Source organism: Perognathus longimembris, chromosome 12 (genome assembly GCF_023159225.1).
Source record: "Perognathus longimembris pacificus isolate PPM17 chromosome 12, ASM2315922v1, whole genome shotgun sequence".
In the NCBI taxonomy this organism is placed as follows: domain Eukaryota; kingdom Metazoa; phylum Chordata; class Mammalia; order Rodentia; family Heteromyidae; genus Perognathus; species Perognathus longimembris.
Genome location: NC_063172.1, coordinates 17,033,126 through 17,052,356, shown reverse-complemented (window position 1 = coordinate 17,052,356; position 19,231 = coordinate 17,033,126). Strand labels below are relative to the sequence as shown.

Genomic DNA, 19,231 nt, shown 5'->3' with positions numbered 1-19,231 from the left:
GAATGAATGATAAGGTATGAATAATTGAATGAGTGGAGCTGTACATGCCTTCTTTGAAGCAAAGAAAAATAAAATAAAGGGGGAAAAAATCCATCTTTCTCTAGTCTTGCACGGAAGGGAGAACTTCCATCCGGGCAGTGTGTGGGGGCAGAGTCTCATTTTAACCTTCTGTTCTACATTCCTCATAGCATGGCCAAACCAAGAGCCACGAAGTCCAAAAAGTGTTTTATTAAAGTTAAGAAATAAACAGTGAAAAAGAAAAGAAGTGTGCAATTAACTATTCCAATTAGCCATATGCAATGTTTCTTTCTCTTGGTTAAAATGTTCAGTCCATTAACACATGGCCCACGAGAGAAAGGACTTCTATTTTCTTTGATTCCATGTTGGAGAGAGCATTTTGTGTCATGTCTATCTGAATGAGCCTTCCTACATCCTCTGAAATCTCCCACGTTGTTTGTTCAATAAACACATTACTGCTTAGGCTTGTCTAATCACTAACACATGCAAATGGCTGAAATATTCTGTCCTTGTTTAGTTCCCCATTATGGGCCAGCCAGGTACCTAAACAAAAAAAAAATTGCAGCCTAACATTTATGTACTATGAAAGCAACATATATAGGATACTATGGTAAAACAGGTAAAGGAGATAACTTGTGAAAAAGAGCCAGGGAAAATGAATCAAAAATTCTGGGGAAAGTATTGGCTGAGTTCACTCTTGAGAAATCAGTGAAAAATGATCTAAAGAAGGTTTGAGAAAGGAGGAGAGCAAATTCCAGGAAGTAAAATAGCATAAGCAAAAGCATTAAGGGATTAAAATAGTAGAATACGGGCAGGTAATAAGGAAAGTTGGAAACACACCGAGAGGTATCAAGAATGAAGCCATGGGAGCTCCAGCCAACCACATGAAGCTGTTGCTGATCTCCTGAGCAGTGAAGAGCCTTGAATGCTTCTACATAACAGTGTGAGGTGGTCAGACTTGTTGTTTAAACTGTTTTGCTAGGTGTATTTGACATGGTCTGAATGGTAATGTCTTCCCCAAACTGTGAGATGATTTGGTGATACAGCTCTGACCTCAAGCACGGGATTGGTACCCTTCAAGAATTCCGTTGAAGGAAGCTGAGAACCGATGATTCACTCTGTAATCCTAGCTTCGCAGGAGGCTTAGGTCCAGGGAATCAAAGTTCGAAGCAAGCCCAAGCAGAAAAGTCCATAAGATTCCATTTCCAAAAATTACCTGCAGAAATCCAGAATGGAGGTATAACTCAAGTTATAGAGCACCAGTTGAGCAAGAAAGCCAAAAAGTTCAAGGCCCTGAGTTAGAAGAGGATTGAAGGAACCTGTTTGTCCCTTCCACCAAGTAGAGAGCAGAGTCACCATCTATGAGGAACAGGACTTGCCAGACACTGACTGAGCTGGCTCCTTGATCATAGACTTTCTAGGCTTCAGATTTGAAAGCAATAAATTTATGTGGTTTATGAATTAACCAATCAAATGTGTTTTGTTATTGCAGACTAAACGGGCTATGACAGTATAAATTTAAATTGATCCACAGGTTTCAGATTTAATCAGATTCCGAAAGGCTTCCATGACTAAACAATGATTTTAAAGTGAGACCATTTATCAGAAATGACTGGTCGTATTTTTTCAAATGGGCAGATGATGGGACATACTCCATCCAAAATCTTGTTGTGGGCTCAGAAATCCATGTGTGTTTTTTAACATTCCTTTGGTGCTTTTATGGGCATTCAAGGTCAGGTCAGGACTAAGAGGGTTAAGACCTTCACTCTTGCTTACTCAGAATTCATATACAAGGCTTCCATTTTCTTTTTCTATTATCTTATTCACATTATAAATGAACTCATCCTTCAAAGATACATAGCTGTATCTTTGAAGATTGCAACAGGATAATCATAACTGCATAAAATAGCCTCAAGTGTTATGCTAGTACCATTATCCACTTTGAGAAGGCAGTGGAGTTATACTCCCAGGTGATCTGTGACCATCCAAATTCCAAAAGTTCCTTAGCTTTTGGTTAGAGAGTGATTTTTAACAGCCATGTAGAGTGACTAAGGTATTCACCTAAATAGCACAAGAACAGTTGTTTCTATAATTAAAGACTCAGTAATATAGTGCAGAGTCATTGCCTTTAAACAGTTTGATGCTTTATTTTTATAATTCTATAAGTTGAGGGGTGAGGAAAAAAGGAGAAGGTCTCAAAATAAAGTGTTTAGACAATGTCATGTCAAAAATAGATGAAGGAATTTGTTCTTGCCAATATCTAGAACTATAAATAAGGAGTTGAGAGTGTGAAAATGAAGAAACTAACATGCAATGCTTCTGAGATATGCTTGGCTTAAATAAATTTCTCCCCAAAAATTAGAAACAGATTGGATATTATATATATATATATAATATGTATATATATGATATGATATTCAGTGAAAATCTGAATGTTCTTTCCTTACCTAAGAAAGGGGTGGAATACCCTACTCATTAGTTGAAAAACTAGATCAGATTACATGCATTCATACATTTTTGAGCAGAGCTAGAAAAAATTATATGTGTTTTTGAATAAATACTTGGCATGCCTGCATGCCAAGGAAGCAATTGTCTAGACCAAATGGTTCTATGGTATGAATTATACTTTTGCCAATGTTAATAATGCAGGTTGACACTTGGAGCTAGGGTGTCATTTTCCCAGTAAGACTCTCAGGCCAATGAATATAATCACTTTTGTGAACACAAATCATTGATCAATATCCACTGATATTAGATACTCAAGGATTGAAAAATAAAAAGTAACAGAAAATTTGGTGGAATTCATCTTTCTATATGTAGTGGAAATGTTATATAAAATGAAGAATGCAATGTTTCTGTACAATTGAAATCCAATATGTAGAGAGACTGCTTAAGAAATATGGCTATGTGGTTTAATAAAATATAGGTTCCTACTTCTGTATTCTGTGATCTAGAAAAGCATTTTCTACCCTGCTATCAATAGGGCCTTGGAGAAAACGAGTAAATACAGATGAATTTCAGTGAGTTCATTAAAGATTTTTGTTGTATGTCAGATCGCACATGCATGTGCTTCTGAGCTGGAAGCAATAGTGTTGATTGAATCTCAAAGGAGCTTGAGATCCGGAACACTTGAAAGCCAGGCATTTTAGGATCCCACCATTGCAGAAAGCCGACATCCCTTAGTTATGCATATCTTACTACAGTGTATCCCCTCTCCTGTTTCTTCTCCTGGGCTAATATTTGGGATCCTCATTACTCAGAAGGAGAATCTCTACATCTTATGTCAACTACTTTTAAAACTACTTTTGTTTTCTTGCTGGTGCATTTATATGAGTAGAGAGAAACTCCATATTGCATTAGAGGATGCTTGTCCATATCATGGAATCCAGGCCCTGCATCTGTTTCAGCAGTACTGCCTTGCCCCAGCTCTCAGCAAGCTATTGCCTTGGAGTTGATGAAGACTCCTTGAATGGGATTCTCAAGTTTGGAGCCCTGCTCCAAGGCTTTTGGGAGCTGCTGACTTAATTTTTGTTGTTGTTTTGTTTTCCTCAAATAGTTGTACAAAGGGCTTCATTTTAGCATGTCAACTTATGTGTACAATGCATCTTTTCAGAGTCACCCCCTCCATCATTCTCTCCTTCACACACACACATCTCTCCCATCACACTTACCTTGTTTCATAACTCAGATTTCACATGTGTACGACCATATTCATCTACCACACCTCCTTTCATTTCTCCTTCATGCCTCCTTTCTTTTAATTCCTCTCTCCCTGTAGCCAAGGTATGTTTCAGCTTCTTGCTATTCAGTTTGTTGAACTTTCAAAAGGGTTATACGATAAATCCCACCCCTACATATGCTATCTTTTAGCCAATTTGATTGTATACATATTCATATGGCTCTATGTGTGATTAAGTATGCTTATATTTTAGCTATAACTTCCACATATGAGAGGAAATGTGCACTGTTTATCTTTCTTATTCATGATGGTATCTTGAATCTTGTATCTTGAATCACCACCCTTTGTTAATTTGCTTTATATGGACTCCATATAAATGTTTTTTGGTTATAGAACTATAACGACTATATTTTCTACATAGACTTCACAAATTTCAAATTTTTAGTTCTTGGTAATTATAGTTCAGAAGTTATTATCTCTTTTCTGTAAATACGTGGCAGTTAGATTGGAGGCCAGCCAAAAATAATAGTTTTCTTCCTCAAAAACTTGCAATTTTTCTTAGATAAGCTTTTCTTTCAGTTCAGTGGACTTGACTAAATATGTCATAAATATATCGCCAAACTCTTTCAAATATTTATAACATTTGAAATCCCACATTCATGTCTGTCTTACCCTAAAATAATGGTTATGGATGTGGCCTTAGCACCAATCAATGCAGAGCACTGATGATATTGACTGAATACTAGTTAAATATTTACCACAAATTTGTAAGATACTACAAAACAACCTAGATTTCACATGGTTAAGAGTTGAGCAAAATAAAATACAGCATATATGAAATAGCTATGTAATATATTAAGGTTTTAAAAAGTGTATTATAAAAGAACATGTAGAGAGAGATCTTTAGGGAGCAATTACAACAGCCTCCAAGTTTCATTCTCCCTAGCTTAATTTTTTTTCTAGCCTATTATATGGATGATGTGATTAAAAACACATTTTAGGCCTATTTTACAAGTAGAGTTGGCCAAAGAAACCAGTTTACTTGTCTTTCAGTTTGGAACCAAAATTCAAACTTGGCAAATCATTTACATATTGGCGAGACTTTTGTCTTCTTCTTTCTTTATATAATTTAAACCTCTGTAGGGGGTGGTGGGGAAACAATAAAGATTAGCACCCACAATTCATTTCAGTCCTGGGATACCTCAAAAATATGCCATTGAATGAGAATGAAAAACAGACCATCTCTCAAACTCACTCAGAAACCCAAAAAGGCAACTTAGCTTCATTTCTGTTCTGAAAGCGATGCTGATTTCATGCTGGCGGGCATAAAAACAAACCTAGTTCTAATTGAAAACAAGAGGTGCCTCTGTTACTAAAAAGGCCACAGTGTATTTTGAAACTGTATTAACATCCTCAACATTAAGCCAAGAATGTTTTTTCTTTAACAGGTTAAGGGAAAGACCCAAGACAATTTTGGTAAAATATTAGCTACTACTATTGGTAAGAATTATACGCCTGTTCCAGGGGATGTTTAAAGAACCTTATTAACTCATTTAATGTTCATAAGAACTCCATGAGGTTTAGAATAGTACTAACTTGAGGAAATTAAGACAAAGGGGTCATTTCTATGTGGTCACAAATCTACCAAGGGAAATAGTCAAGGTCTGAATTCACATGGTTTGGCTCCAAAGATGGCTTTGAACTAATACAATTGGAGAGTTAATATGCATCAGGTTAAACGCTAAAAACCTTTAATCCAGTGGTGTAGGTGAGTCTTCGCTGTGTATCTTTCAAAAAATATTTGAATCTAGAACATGAAGCACATTGACTGATTCTTTGTCACGGCATTTCAAGTCCCCCAAGGGACTATACAAAGTCAAAGGAGACCAATATAGAATGATGCAGGTGCCTGCAAATAACTTCTCATTTTCTCTTCTCATGACTGGACTTGGTGCAAATGCTCAGGCCACAAAGTGGCACCATCTGTAATTTGTGAAGTAGGTTTGCCAGAAGGATTCTGTATGCTGTAGCATTCATCGGAACATCTGTGAGGTAGGCTGGAACTAAATTTAAAAGGAACTTCTCTAACTAGTCTTCTCATTTGTCTCTCTACTTGGGAACGATTCTATCATTAGACATTTTGGGCAGTTCTACCACAGACTTGCTCTAGTTTGGGACCTGACACTTGGCACTTTCCTTTCTGAGCCAACCTGCACGATTTCCTTTAGCCTTGCTGTGTCCAACCCCGTCTTGCCTTCGGCTTCACTCAGTGCTTGATATGCAGGAGTTGTTCAGAAAATATGAATAACTGAAATAAATCTCATAAACCTGATTAATGACATAGAACAAATCAGCACTCTCAGAGGCGATCTGGCGTTTGCTCCCTGGCAAATATTCAAAGGTGTTGACTTATATATATCTTTTCTGGAAAGAATGTTCAAAGAATTAGGAGCCAGTGGCTCATGCCTGTAATCCTAGTTACTCAGGAGGCTGAGGTCTGAGAATTATGATTCAAAGCCAGCCCATGAAGACAAATCCAAGAGACTTTTATCCCCAATTAGCCAGCAAAAAGTCAGAAGTGGAAGAGTGGTTCAAGCAATAAACTTCCAGCCTTGAGCTAAAAAGAAAAAAAAAGAGCTAAGGGAGAGGAGGAGAAACTGAATTCAAGCCACATTATCTACACACATATACACACAAAAAAAAGTTCAAAGAAAGAGGATAGAAGGGTAATGGAAATGGAGAGGACCATCATTGATGTGGAAAGAGGGCAGCAAGAAACAAGGCAAATAGAAGAGAGGAGGCTGAGGAAGAGGTTCATTAGTGCCCTAAAACATTATGATACTGGTGCTAAATCATGGAGCTGCAACACACCTGGAGCCATTTTTACATTCTCTTGAAAAAGACCAGTCTAATAAATGCTTCGTCAGCCAGTAATTCATGAGCTCCAGGCAGTAGTTGAAACCAAGGGGGGTAATGGCTACAGCTGTCAGCCTCCAGATGCTCTCGAGCCCAGCCCTACCACTGGGTCTCAGGATCTATGTGGAGGAACGCTGCGAACTGGGCACACCACCATTCACCCTGGCTGCCATCCAACAGCACCAGCTGCATCTGGCCTTGGAAGATGACTGTGGCTGGCAGCCCTGTGCTCCCCATGAGGCTGGGTGCTGGGAGGCAGCCAGGCTGGGGGAGTTGGACCTCCACCTAGTACATTTGGTGCAGCCTCATCTGTCTCCTGTAGAACCCATCAAAGCTCTCCCAACACAATTTATCCTCCTGGGTACAAGCATCTTTCTGTACTCAACAGAAAAGGTGAAATGAAAACCCACACAGATGAAAAGTCATGTCATTTATTAATAATTTCTTTTTTATCTATAAATTGGAAGGAAAAAGTCTTTGGTGACACTCTATAAAACAATCTATCTTGGATGGCAAAACCCAGACATAAAGTTACACAGATCAGTGAAGGAAAGCAACATCTATGGCTTTAAAATTTCTTGCACACACACTCTCTCTCTCGCTCACACATACATACGTTAGGGCTTATTTGTACTAAATCATTAATCATCTACAACAAATGAGGAAAACATCTTCAGAAAAGATCTGCCGTGACACTACAAAAACATTGATAACAGATTAGAAAACTCTGTCCCAAATGTACATCGTATACAAAATAAGGTATACTATTTTTTTTTGCTTTACAATTTGCCACCTAAAATAGTTCCAGTTTTCCATGTCTTTCTTTCTGTCCCTCAACATAGCCTATACATATTTTTCTCTCAGAATAAATATACAAGTTTCATTACATGGTAACAGGTCATTTGCATGGCCCTAAATTTCATAAGACTTCGAACCAAAAGGAGAGGAATGTGTTCCTGTAGAAGAACAGAAAACTATTGCAGAAATCAAGTGACCTTAGAAGGCCTGAAAGGCAAATCATTACAAAAATAGAGTGACTGAAAGGCTAGCTCGACTTGATTTTAAGCAAGGGTGAGATCATGCCATCCTGAGAGGTCATCTTACTCAATGGTTGCTTTTCCCAATGGTTGCCACAGAAAGCCCAATTTGGGCTATCTCATCTAGGCTCCTGATAGGCAATATATTGAACCTCTAGGTCAGTGACAAATTGGAGTCTCAGTTAAATGAAAATAATGGAAAGAAAATCCTTGGAGTCTTGGAACGAGCAAAGACAGATGATTTCCAGCCAGGAGTTCCCTTCATTATTGAGATTATTCTGTAAATATCAGGTTTCTATCAAGAGCTCCTGGACAGCATTAATAATATACAGGAGAGAATTTTCTTGTCATGTTCTTTTCCCCCTTTAGAAATAGATTTAGAGCTAAGGAATAATTTAATCACCCCATACTGAAATTTGAATCCTAAATGAGACAGGTTTAGCGGAGTTTGAGGTGTTTGTTCACTGAGAATTCAACTCAAACCAACGTTTTTCTCACCACAGATATATGAGAAAATAAGGCCAGCAGTGAAAGGGCTTTCTTCCTTACATCTGGCCATCCAGGGCCAAACCATCTGAAGAGTGCTTGTCTGTAGTTGTGGAAATCAAAATCAGGTAAATGACGTTTGCAACTACAGTTCTGATGTGCAGGCTTCCTGTTGATTCTGTTAACTCTCAGAAAGCAGGGCCTTTGGATTTGAGAGTTCATGGTCATAAGTGGTACCTTTAATACCGGAGGGTTTCAAGATGCCAAGGAACAAATGATACTTCCAGGTATGGGAAGTCTGTCTCAGCCTTTGCAAATCTTACTCAGATTCAAACTTGAAGCTTTCTACCTTGTTCTTACAGTTTTAAACAGGCTGGATTAAATCAATCATTGTGTTTTCATCTGTTTGCTTTTTTTAAAAAAAACACTATATAGATTTGTTAACATCATCTTCTCACCCCTGATTAAATTAAAGTTCAGCAACCTTTATGAAAGGCCACCAGCATCATATTCTTTCAAGTCACTAGGAATTTGAGAACCACTGAAATAAAGGCTAACATAGCCTACTGCAATGAAAACCAAAAGAAAAAAAAATCACTCTTAAAGGGAAATTGAAGGAAGCAACCAGGATTGATCCTCCTTTGAGCACCATTTGTAACAAGAAGAAATGAAATTGTAATACACATACAATTCCAGGCATGAGATTTCCCTTTCTTCAGAAGCATCCTATCTGGAAAGTGCATGTTTTGCCCAGGTATAGCCACCTAGCCTTGCCGTGTGTGTGTGTGTGTGTGTGTGTGTGTGTGTGTGTGTGTGTGTGTGTGTGATATGACTCTAGAATTATTGCATGGATTTTTCTCTACAGTCTCAACTTGGAGTCATTTTTCTTATTGTCAATAAAGGTTTTGGTTTACTTTATAATGGACATATAATGGACATATAAGCACTGATATTTACAAACTTTTTCATAGAAATAAATAGTTAGCTTTCAAAAATTATTTTTAAGAGCATAGGTAACTCATAGGTGTTGGAAAAAATGTCTGAAGATGACAAGTGGCTGAGTTTGCTATGGAGTTTCTGCATGTAATTCATTGTGGAGTTGGCACTATGCTTTGCCCTGGGCATCTTACCAACTCAGTACGTTGGTCCACTTAGAGACCCCTGGTTACCATTAAAATTGGCTAAGAGATAACTCCTGACATCCGACAGCAATGGCTATGATTTTGTCAAATTGCTACAATTCAACACACAACTCTTTCCTAAGAGAATTAAGATTACATTTGGCTGTTGGGCCTCACTGATTTGTTTAGCATTGTTCAATTCCCAGCCGTATATTCCCAATGAGAAAAGAAGACAGTAGCTAGCATCCCAAAGAGATTTGTTCAAAGAATGACATAAAATGAAACCTTGGAGATTTCAAGTAGAGGAAATGTCAGATCCCATTCTCATTTATAATTACCATCTTTCCCTCCCCCTCAGATAACACATGTTGTTTGAGGAGACTACGTGCCTTGTGATTTTATGACAGGTAAATCAGGCAAGGCAACTTGTTGGAATCCACTGATGAACACAACTTAAATACAATTTGTAAAGGCCAGATGACTACAGATTACTTGCTAATCCTTTAACAAGTTGAGAAATGTGGATTAAGTGTTAGAAAATTGATTTGGGCATTTGAAAGACACATGTGTAAGAACCATGGATCTATGAGTTACTTTTTTTTTTGCCAGTCCTGGGCCTTGGACTCAGGGCCTGAGCACTGTCCCTGGCTTCTTTTTGCTCAAGGCTAGCACTCTGCCACTTGAGCCACAGCGCCACTTCTGGCCATTTTCTGTATATGTGGTGCTGGGGAATCAAACCCAGGGACTCATGTATATGAGGCAGGCACTCTTGCCACTAGGCCATATCCCCAGCCCTATGAGTTACTTTTGAAAAAAAACCAAAAAACATTTAAGAGATATTGCATCTACTTAAGGGATTAATGTCATATGTTTAAGAACGGGCCAAGGATGGGTGAAACTGGATGAGTGGTTGTGAATCACAGGCTACAGAGGAAAGCCCCGTGTAAGTGAAACTCATTGTCTATGCACCACTCATATAACAGCATGTGGATATGTAACTTCTGGTCCTTGTTCTGTTCCTAGGGATCCAATGAAGCTATCTCTCTGGATGTCAACAAGCATATACCTTTACTTCTGCTTCTAGCACCTAATATCCCTTTTTCTTTCTACAAAGAAAGGATGAGTTATGAGTTCAGTGGATGTATGGTTTTTCCCTGGCTACCGCCAGTTGCTGGCCATGAAACTTAAGTCTGTGCTGATATTTCCCATCTAAAACAAAACTGGACATTACATGTTTGAAATATATAAGAATTTAAGGAAGGGACAGAAACTAAAGTGCTACTGTTTCTTTTGCATAATAGGTATCGGGACCTAAATATCTTTCTAGCCCCTGTCTTCTTTTGACTCTTTCAGATAGAAACACATATTTAAATATCAGAAGTCTCCGTGTTTATAATGGATCTAAGGAATATGATTTGTGGGTTTGTTTGTGTTTGTTTATTACTGAAGTTTCACATGCATCATAAGCTAAAGGATAGAAATGTGTTGTTGTTTTTTAATGAGGAGCACAACTGAATTTCCTTACATGTCTAAAAATTAAAACAAAATAAACAGTACTTGCATTTGTTTCTGATTATTTTGTTTGCCAGATCCTTGCTTAAAACCATGTTCCACCAAAAGTGGTATTCAGGTTCCCATGGCTAGGCATACCCTCAGTTAAGTTATTTCACAGCAATCCTCCGTTCAATGGTGTGTGCTTACATATAATTACCCCTTTCTCAACAGAAAAGCCTCTGAAGCTTGAGTTTTACACCAACAAAGAGCTTGTTTTAGAAATAATGTCTCACCCTGCCCACCCCCTGCCCCACCAGTCTACCCTGGTTTCTTTGGCCTCTAAACCAAAGTCTGTCTCTAACTCTCATCAAACATATGTCAGTGGTTGAATCTATAATGTAGCCCATGCCCCTGGAAAGCATTGGGTTTCTGTTGTGGGCAACCATTTCCATCTAGTTAACATACTGGTGGGTTGTCTGAAGGGTTCCTTGTGCAAACCAAACAATTCTTAATTCCACTAATGTCTTCTTGGTACTAACTCCCTCCCACCCCCACCCCCCCACTGGAAAAAATAAGAAGAGTATCATACTTCTATATCTCAAACAAAAAGTGTTCTGTTAGAACTGCCTACCTGCAAGTCATGCATCAACATTTTAGATATAAAAGTTCAAGTGGATTTGAAAATTCAAATTGGAAAACAATTTGCACTGGCAAGGTTGAATAGTGAACTTCTCTTAACATATGCTCAGTTGTTTCTTGACCCTGGGTAGACTGCCTCATTATGTTTCCCATGAAGTCTCAGCTTTTGTAATGGCAGGAAAACCCTGCGTGACCAAGGGCAGCAATGTCTGGGAAAGAGGAGTAGCAGCTTTGAAATAGTCACAACCAACACAATTTTGATTAAAGAAAGAACTCTGGTTTTTAATAGTTTTGATCATTAAAAAAGTTTAAACCTGCATAGCAATCATTTCAAAAATAATTATTTAATGTTCCATAATTAAACTGTACACAACCTAGTCTTGGGACACAGACGCCAGATGAGGTGAGTGGAGCAGTCCCGTGCAGTCCCAGGAGCCAGGAGTTGAGTTCTCATTGGCCTTTTGTGTGTTTTATGTTTTGTTATTCTGTTCATCAGAGTTTATTTGGATACTTGGCACAATCTGGCTCCACTGATGGGCGTATCTGCACTGGGAAGAGAGAGAGGCTGGACAGCCGTCCTGTCTCGCTTCCCCTCCCTCACTCGGCCGGATTCCTCAAAGTCGTTCAATGTCTCGGTATTTCTTCCTCAGAATAGAGACCTGGTCTTTAAAGAGGACGGGGTCGAGCCTCATCTGAGAGTGGATCAGCGGCATGTAGCCAAACCAGCTGGCAAATGTATTCATGCAGCTCTGTCGCTGGGCAAAGTGGTCAGGGTCGGCCCAACGGGAAGCTCGAGACGTCTAGGGAAAAGGAGAGAAAGGAAGGGAATGAAAGGACGGCAAGGCGAAAGGGAAATGCTGCAGAAAACTGAGCCAGGCTAACAGCAGAACATGGCAGGTGGCCACCAAGCCTCACCACTAATGCAGGTGGTGACACGCAAGTGTTATTTGCCAAAAGACATTCCCAAGACATGATAAGTTCATTCCTGTTATTAAATACACACCTGGTTCTCTGCATAGACTAATGCTCTGGCCAGTGAGTGATGAACTTTACAAAATGAACCTTAACTATTCTGGTCACTAGATAGAATGCTTTCTTTTGTACTTGGGACCAAATACTGTGATTACCAATGTAGCATCTATTCATCCCTTTCTCTTTTCTCCCATTTCACAGTCTTCTTAAAGTTTCCACTGAATCCCCTATTAAAAAGTCACATGTGTAGTTAAAGAACAAAATGAAATTCGTTCATTTAAGACATGTAGCATATAGCATCTAAAGATCTGTTTTCTAGAGATGAGTCAGAGTCAGTGACTGAATATATATATATATATAAATGCATATATATAGCACATATTATGTATAGCATACATATATGAATATATGCTATACACTAAAATTTAGAATTCTGCTCCTCAACCCAAGAATCATTACCTTTCCTTCAATTGCCCAAAGATTAGGTTTGAAATGGCAACTAAACTTCTGATTATTCCAGGTAAGTAAAACAAAGATAGCTACTACCTTTTTAATCCTGTATGTTGTCTTAAAAGTTGGTGAAATGTTTCTAGACCATGTACATGATTGACACTGAACTGACAAAAAACAAAGCCTTCAATGACTTAAGTGCTGAAATTTAAGAACAACACATTGTCTTTAAAAACGATGTTTTTATGACACAAGGAAGAAATGGTGTGCTCAATTATAGAGAAAAAAATTCCAGCAAACCCATTTAGGTAAATAGTGACTTTTAAAAAAGTCTGTGTGTGGGGGCAGGGGAGAGTGGTGGGGGGATAGCGGGAGAAAATGAGGGAGGGGTAACTGTGTTCAACAAGAACTGTAGTCCTTTCCTTACTTATGTAAATGTAATCCCTCTGTACTTTACCTTTACAATAAAGAAAAAAAAGAAAAAGAAGAATGGATATGCTGTAAAATGTAAGGCTGTACCAGGGCAGAAATGGTGTCTATGTCAGTTTGCTGCTGTAGCTCAGCACCCAGCCCAATACATTGTTTTCAGTAGGCACTCACTAAATACTCAACCGATTGGTTACCAGCTTTAAACTGTGTGTGTGTGTGTGTGTTTACTCATTTACCCCTTGACACATTGTTAGAAACATACTTTCATAGAAAGGTACACTTTAGTGTGAGAATCACTCAGTGTCTTTAAAACCATGAGTGTCAACAGACTTGAACATAACATCGAAGATAAATACAAATGTTAAATTACCTCTGAGAAGCAGAGTAGCCTGACACTATTTGCAAAGTGTTTTCATGAAGCTCATCTGGGCCTCCCAACAAGCAGGTGAAGGATCTCCTGAGTTACAGTACCCCCACTTCACAGACTTTAAGGAAGTTAGTTATTTGTTGAAAGCTAGAAAGGGGAGGAATGTGGGACCCTCTCTTTAGTATTTGTACTAGGAGAAGTGTTCTTGGAAAAAAGCCAAAGAAAGGTAACAGATTAAGTTGTCTGGTGGAGTTCCTGATGGAGGAAATTGTCCAACAGGCTGCTTGTTTTGTTCCTAAATTGATGTTGGTGGGTCGTTTTTGATTGGCTCTCTCATTCCCCAAGGTGCAGACCCCACATCCAGACAAAAGTGCTTACAAATGTATGTAAACAGAATTCTGCCAAGAGCTTCAGCTCATTCTTTTTCTTGTGTGAGCATATGTACCCACGTGGGTTTGTGCATTCGAGTGCACAAATGTCCACATATCCAGGTCTATCCCTGAAATATCATTTTTGATTCTGGTTTTAACATTATTCTGAGCCTACTATCAAACACTAGGAAAGAGGTATTCCTAGGTACTGAAAGTACAAGCTTTGTGCATGCTATTCATTTGCTTCATTAGTCACACTAATGTTTAACAAACCAATGGGCAGGAATTAGGTACATCTATGCAAAATGCCACAAAACCAAATTTCAGAAGGTAACTGATATTCCCACAGCTTACAAATGCTGGTTCTAGAACTAAAAATCAGTACTGTGACACCTGGTATTTGACTATGAAAAATCAGTACAGTGTGAACAATAAACTTACTAAATGTTTAGGTACTTCTAAATTTCTACTGTGAAGCTTAATCTCTGAAGTGATAGTATTATAGGTAGGGGGTTGGGAGATGAATAAGTCAGGAGGGTGAAGTCCTCAAAAATGGGATTAGCATCCATCTAACATGGATGCCATAACAAGCAGATGGCCAGCTATGCATCGGAAGCAGATTCTCACTAGATACTAAACCTGCTGGTGTCTTGATATATATTGCTAATCCTTGGGCTTAGGACTCAGGGCTTGGGCACTGTCTCTGGCTTCTTTTTGCTCAAGGCTAGCACTCTACCTCTTGAGCCACAGCACCATTCTGACTTTTTCTGTTTATATGGTACTGAGGAATTGAACCCAGGGCTTCATGTATGCTAGGCAAGCACTCTACCACTGAGCTACATCCTCAGCCTGGTACCTTGAGTTTAGAATCCCCAGCCTATAGAATTTTGAGGAATGCATATTTGTTATTTATACCATCTAGTCTATGTTGAGCTTGTCTTTCTCATAGCACTTTGCACAAAAGCTTTCCATTCTTAAGCAAAGTAAGCCAGATTCGAAGAAACACAGGGTTGCATGGTTCTCCTCATTTGTATTAACTAGAATGTGTCCATAAATCTATGCATAACTCCAGTGGATAATAAAAGACAAATAATTACAGTTGGACATGACAACACGCAAAAGATTCACACAGTGAGAATAAAGGAAGATATTCTTGGGAGAGGATCACAAGGGCTCAATAACTATGTGCAGACGATCATATAAAATGCTAATAGAAACGAACTCCAAGAAATGGAAACGAGATTTCTCATTACCTACCCCCTTGTGGTTTATTCCCTTTGGTCACTGTTTTGGTTTTTTTTTTTTTTGTACCCTCTGTTTTGTATATAACTTTATCTGATTTGGAGAGGAGACGGGGAAACACAGAAACAGTGAGACAAAGGGTAAACTAATTCAACTGTGATATTCACTAGACATTATGTTAGAAATTAACTATACACCCTGGGAGGGGGAATCATGAGGGAAAAAACTGGGAGAAAATGAAGGAGGGGGTGACCATGTTCAAAAAGAAATGTACTTATTATTACCTGACTTATGTAACTATAACCCCTCTGTTCTCATGTTTACAATAAAATTTAAAAACACATAAAAAGGAAAAGCAAAACAAAATAAATCGTTCAATTTTTGATATACAGATATTCTTGACTTGTATCTTTCTAATTATCCAAGTGTCAATCTCATACAGACCTTCTGTATGTATCGTATTTCTTTATCTTTCATTGTACTTCTGGATAAAGTATTTGGAGGAACACATGTTCTTATCACTTTGGGCTGACCACCAGTTATGTGAATGAAGAAAGGGAAGAGCATTCTCTTGCACTTACCTGCCCCATCATTGTCTCCTTATACTGCTTTTTCTGGGTCACTTTGATTGGAGGCAATTTTGTCACAGCAGACACCAGGAAATTCATGAGAATGTCCTCACAATTGGCCAGTTGGTCCACCATGTTTTTTAGGCTGGCTGGCAGGTAATGGGAGTACAGGTAGTGATAATATCTATAAAACCAAGAGAGTTTCACAGGAGGCCATCGTTACAATAATGGCAAGTAGACTTTAAACATACAACCCTTCTCTGAATTCTCAAACATAGCATTGATGGCATTAAGTAATAACAGAAGAGAAACTGAATACATAAATAGCAAGAGAAGTTACTAACAAATGAGACAAATCATTTGAATGAATCAGATTCGCCTGTGCAGTGTAGCAGGAAAAAGGGAAATGATGAACTTTCAAAAGGTGCAATCAGTCTTTAGTCAGCTCAAGTGGTCAGTTTATACTTGGGCATTTTCAACCCTAACCTTGAGATAGCAAGATTCTGAGGCTAAGGTAAGATCAGTGTGTTTGCCTCACTAAGACAAAAGACTGGGAGTAATATTAATGGTTACTATTCTCACTACCCTGGCAATCCTACTCTAATCAACTGGCTTTAAACCTTAGATATTTGCAAGTGCCCAACATATATCTCCATCTATGAAATTTTGCAACATATCCTTTTAGATGTCTATACATGCTCAAGACTGAACTCCTATGTTTTCTGTAAAACTCAAGCCATCCTATTTCTGTTGATGGCATCTATCTTTCCAGTCCTCTCATCAAAAAGCTTGGGAGTCATCAAACCCTAGACGCAATCTGTTAGGACATCATGGTGCACATCTTCAGAATATGCTCACCATCTGGTCACCACTTTTCATTGTCATTGTCTACTTCCTTGTCCCAGGCTCTATCATCTTTTGCCTAGATAATGTCAATCAGTTCCTACTAAGTCTTTTTGCTTTTTCTCTGCTCCCCTTGTACAGTATTCTCAATATAGTATCCTGAGCAGATGTCTCAAAAATAGCCTTACGTGTTCTGTTCAAATCCCTGCCCTGGTTTCCAGGTCACTTTGGGGAAAAGGTCAAGGTCTCCAGAATGTGTACTTCTAGACCTTTTTTGGTCTTTCTCTTATCCATTCTATTCTGGTCAATAGTCATGTAATCCTTTTTGATGGCTCTCCCAACATTTTGCCTCTGGGCATCCTCATGCCAGAACACTTGGCTAACTTTCTCTTGTCCTCAGTCACTGTTCCCATGGCATTGGCTCAGTGAAGAGGAGACCCTGATCACATTCCAACCTGTCCCATCTCTACCACTCCTGTCCCTTGCTTTATTCCACTGTGTATTCTGCTATCTCCCATACCTCTTGAACTTCCTACTGTGTCTCCCCTTGTTAGCCTATGAGCTCTGAATTGGCAGGCAAGTTTTTCTGCTTCACTCAATGACCAACTCCAACATCTATAAGAGTGATTATGGATGCTCAATTAAGGATTTACTTTTGGTACTCTTTACCTGACTTATATAATTGTGATCCCCCTCTACATCACCTTTGTAATAATAACAAAAAATTCTTATTTCAATTAAATGCCACAAAATTTTAAAACTTGTTGTTATTCTTAAAATTCAATTACTTAATACACTCTAGAATATTTCTTCACACTCTGCTTAGCTGAAAATGCTACTGCTTCTGAATTTCTGGAAATACAATAAGCCAACAAGTTTCATTAGTTTTATTAAAAAAACAAAAAACTTTAAGCTAGGCACCAGTGGCTCATACCTATAATCCTAACTACTCAGCCTGGGTAGGAAAGTCCATGAGACTCTTATCTCCAATTAATCACAAAACAGAAACCACAGAAGTGGAGCTGTGGCTCATGGGAGAAATAAAAATTTTAAGAAAAAAGAAGCTAAGAGACAGCACCTAGGCCCAGAGTTCAAGATCCAGATCTAGGAACACACACACACACACACACACACACACACACACACACACACACACACCAACTTTGGCCATATCAACAAAACAGATTAATGCTGTTATGGCTGTCAACAAGAGTTAGCCTAAGTTCCTACTTGTGCAGTTGCCACACAGTAGAAGACCTCAGTCAAATCTCTAGGAGAGATGGGAAAATGGCTCACTTGTGGTAAATAGCAGCTCCTGTTAACACCATGGAATAGTCATTTGTCCACTTGGACGTGTACCCCCACCGCTCCTTTGAGTTATCCCAGAAATGGCTGCGTGCTGGGTACCCCACAATCCTCTCTGGGAAGCTCTGCCACACTGTGAAGGCAAAATCCACCTGCAACACAGAACATAAGCCAAATAAGCAATCAACAGTGTTAACAAACGTCAACAAAACATTACCTTACCCTGCTAATTCATAATGTGGAATCCCAGGACTGTTTCGAAACATTAACTCCACGTATTTATCAGCAAATTAAACTGGCTGCTTGACATTTTGCCCCTTAATTATGCACATTTAAATGATTTATGTTAAAGAAAACTTCAGGTTAGTGAGGAAATAAAAGTTTGCTGCCATGTCCTTTAAAAATTCAGTCTGTTCAAGCTAAAATACAAGCCAGGAAACCCAGTTGCTTCCTCCTTCCTTACCCCTAAAGGTGTACACCACTCTTAATACCCAAGGGGCACCAAAGCAGCATCTGTTTTATAAAAGAGAACAGATTCCCTGCATATATCCAGCGAATGAATATCCAACGCACATCCTAACCAGCACAGAGCAAAGCCCAAGAGACTACAATTAAAGCATCCTCTTAAGGGCAAGAGACAAGTTTTCTTTTTTTACTTTTTAAAGAGCACGGTTTTAACATAAAGACAGAGAAGAGTTACTAACCAAAAAACAATTTCAGGCATCTCAGGTATGAAGATGCAGAGAACGCTAGAAAAAGCAGCCATAGTGAAAATCGCTAAGCCAGGACAAGGCTGAGTAAAATCACAGGATTATTCACAGGAAAGGCAGCTAAGTGACTCTCCAGTGCTTGAAAGAACCCACGTTTGGGTATTCCTGAACTTATCGTAATCTCTCAAGGGTGTGAGCTCACTCCTGACTCTATCCTCATTTGAAGGATCATCAATAAAAAATACTAAGTAGAAAGTGAATAACAAGCTGGATGCCATGGCTCACGCCTGTAATCCTAGCTACTTAGGAGGCTGAGATCTGAGGATCTTGGTTCATAGCCAGCCAGGGCAGGAAAGTCAGTGGGAGTCTTATATCCAATAAATAACCACCAGAAAACTGGAAGTGGTGCTGTGTCAAGTGGTAGAGCTCTAGCCTTGAGTTGAAGAGCTCAGGGACAGCACCCAGGCCCAGAATTCAAGCCCATGACTGACAGTAATTAATAAATAAATAAATAGCAAAACAGAAACAACAAGTGACCATAAGATGCTCATAATCACATAATGCTTACAATTGGACAGGCCCA

The 19,231-nt window shown here is 38.8% G+C and overlaps 1 protein-coding gene across 1 annotated transcript in view; it reads right to left on the bottom strand.

Moving 5' to 3' along the window:
• Positions 1-11,868: 11,868 nt before the first annotated feature.
• Positions 11,869-19,231, bottom strand: part of Ext1 (exostosin glycosyltransferase 1) — a 277,579-nt gene continuing 270,216 nt past the window's right edge. Inside the window, exons 9-11 of the mRNA XM_048359165.1 lie at positions 17,930-18,090; positions 15,803-15,974; positions 11,869-12,190 (exon numbers count right to left, since the gene is read on the bottom strand). Coding sequence (XP_048215122.1) covers positions 12,005-12,190; positions 15,803-15,974; positions 17,930-18,090 — 519 coding nt within the window. The 3' untranslated portion in view covers positions 11,869-12,004. The remainder of the gene's footprint in view (positions 12,191-15,802; positions 15,975-17,929; positions 18,091-19,231) is intronic.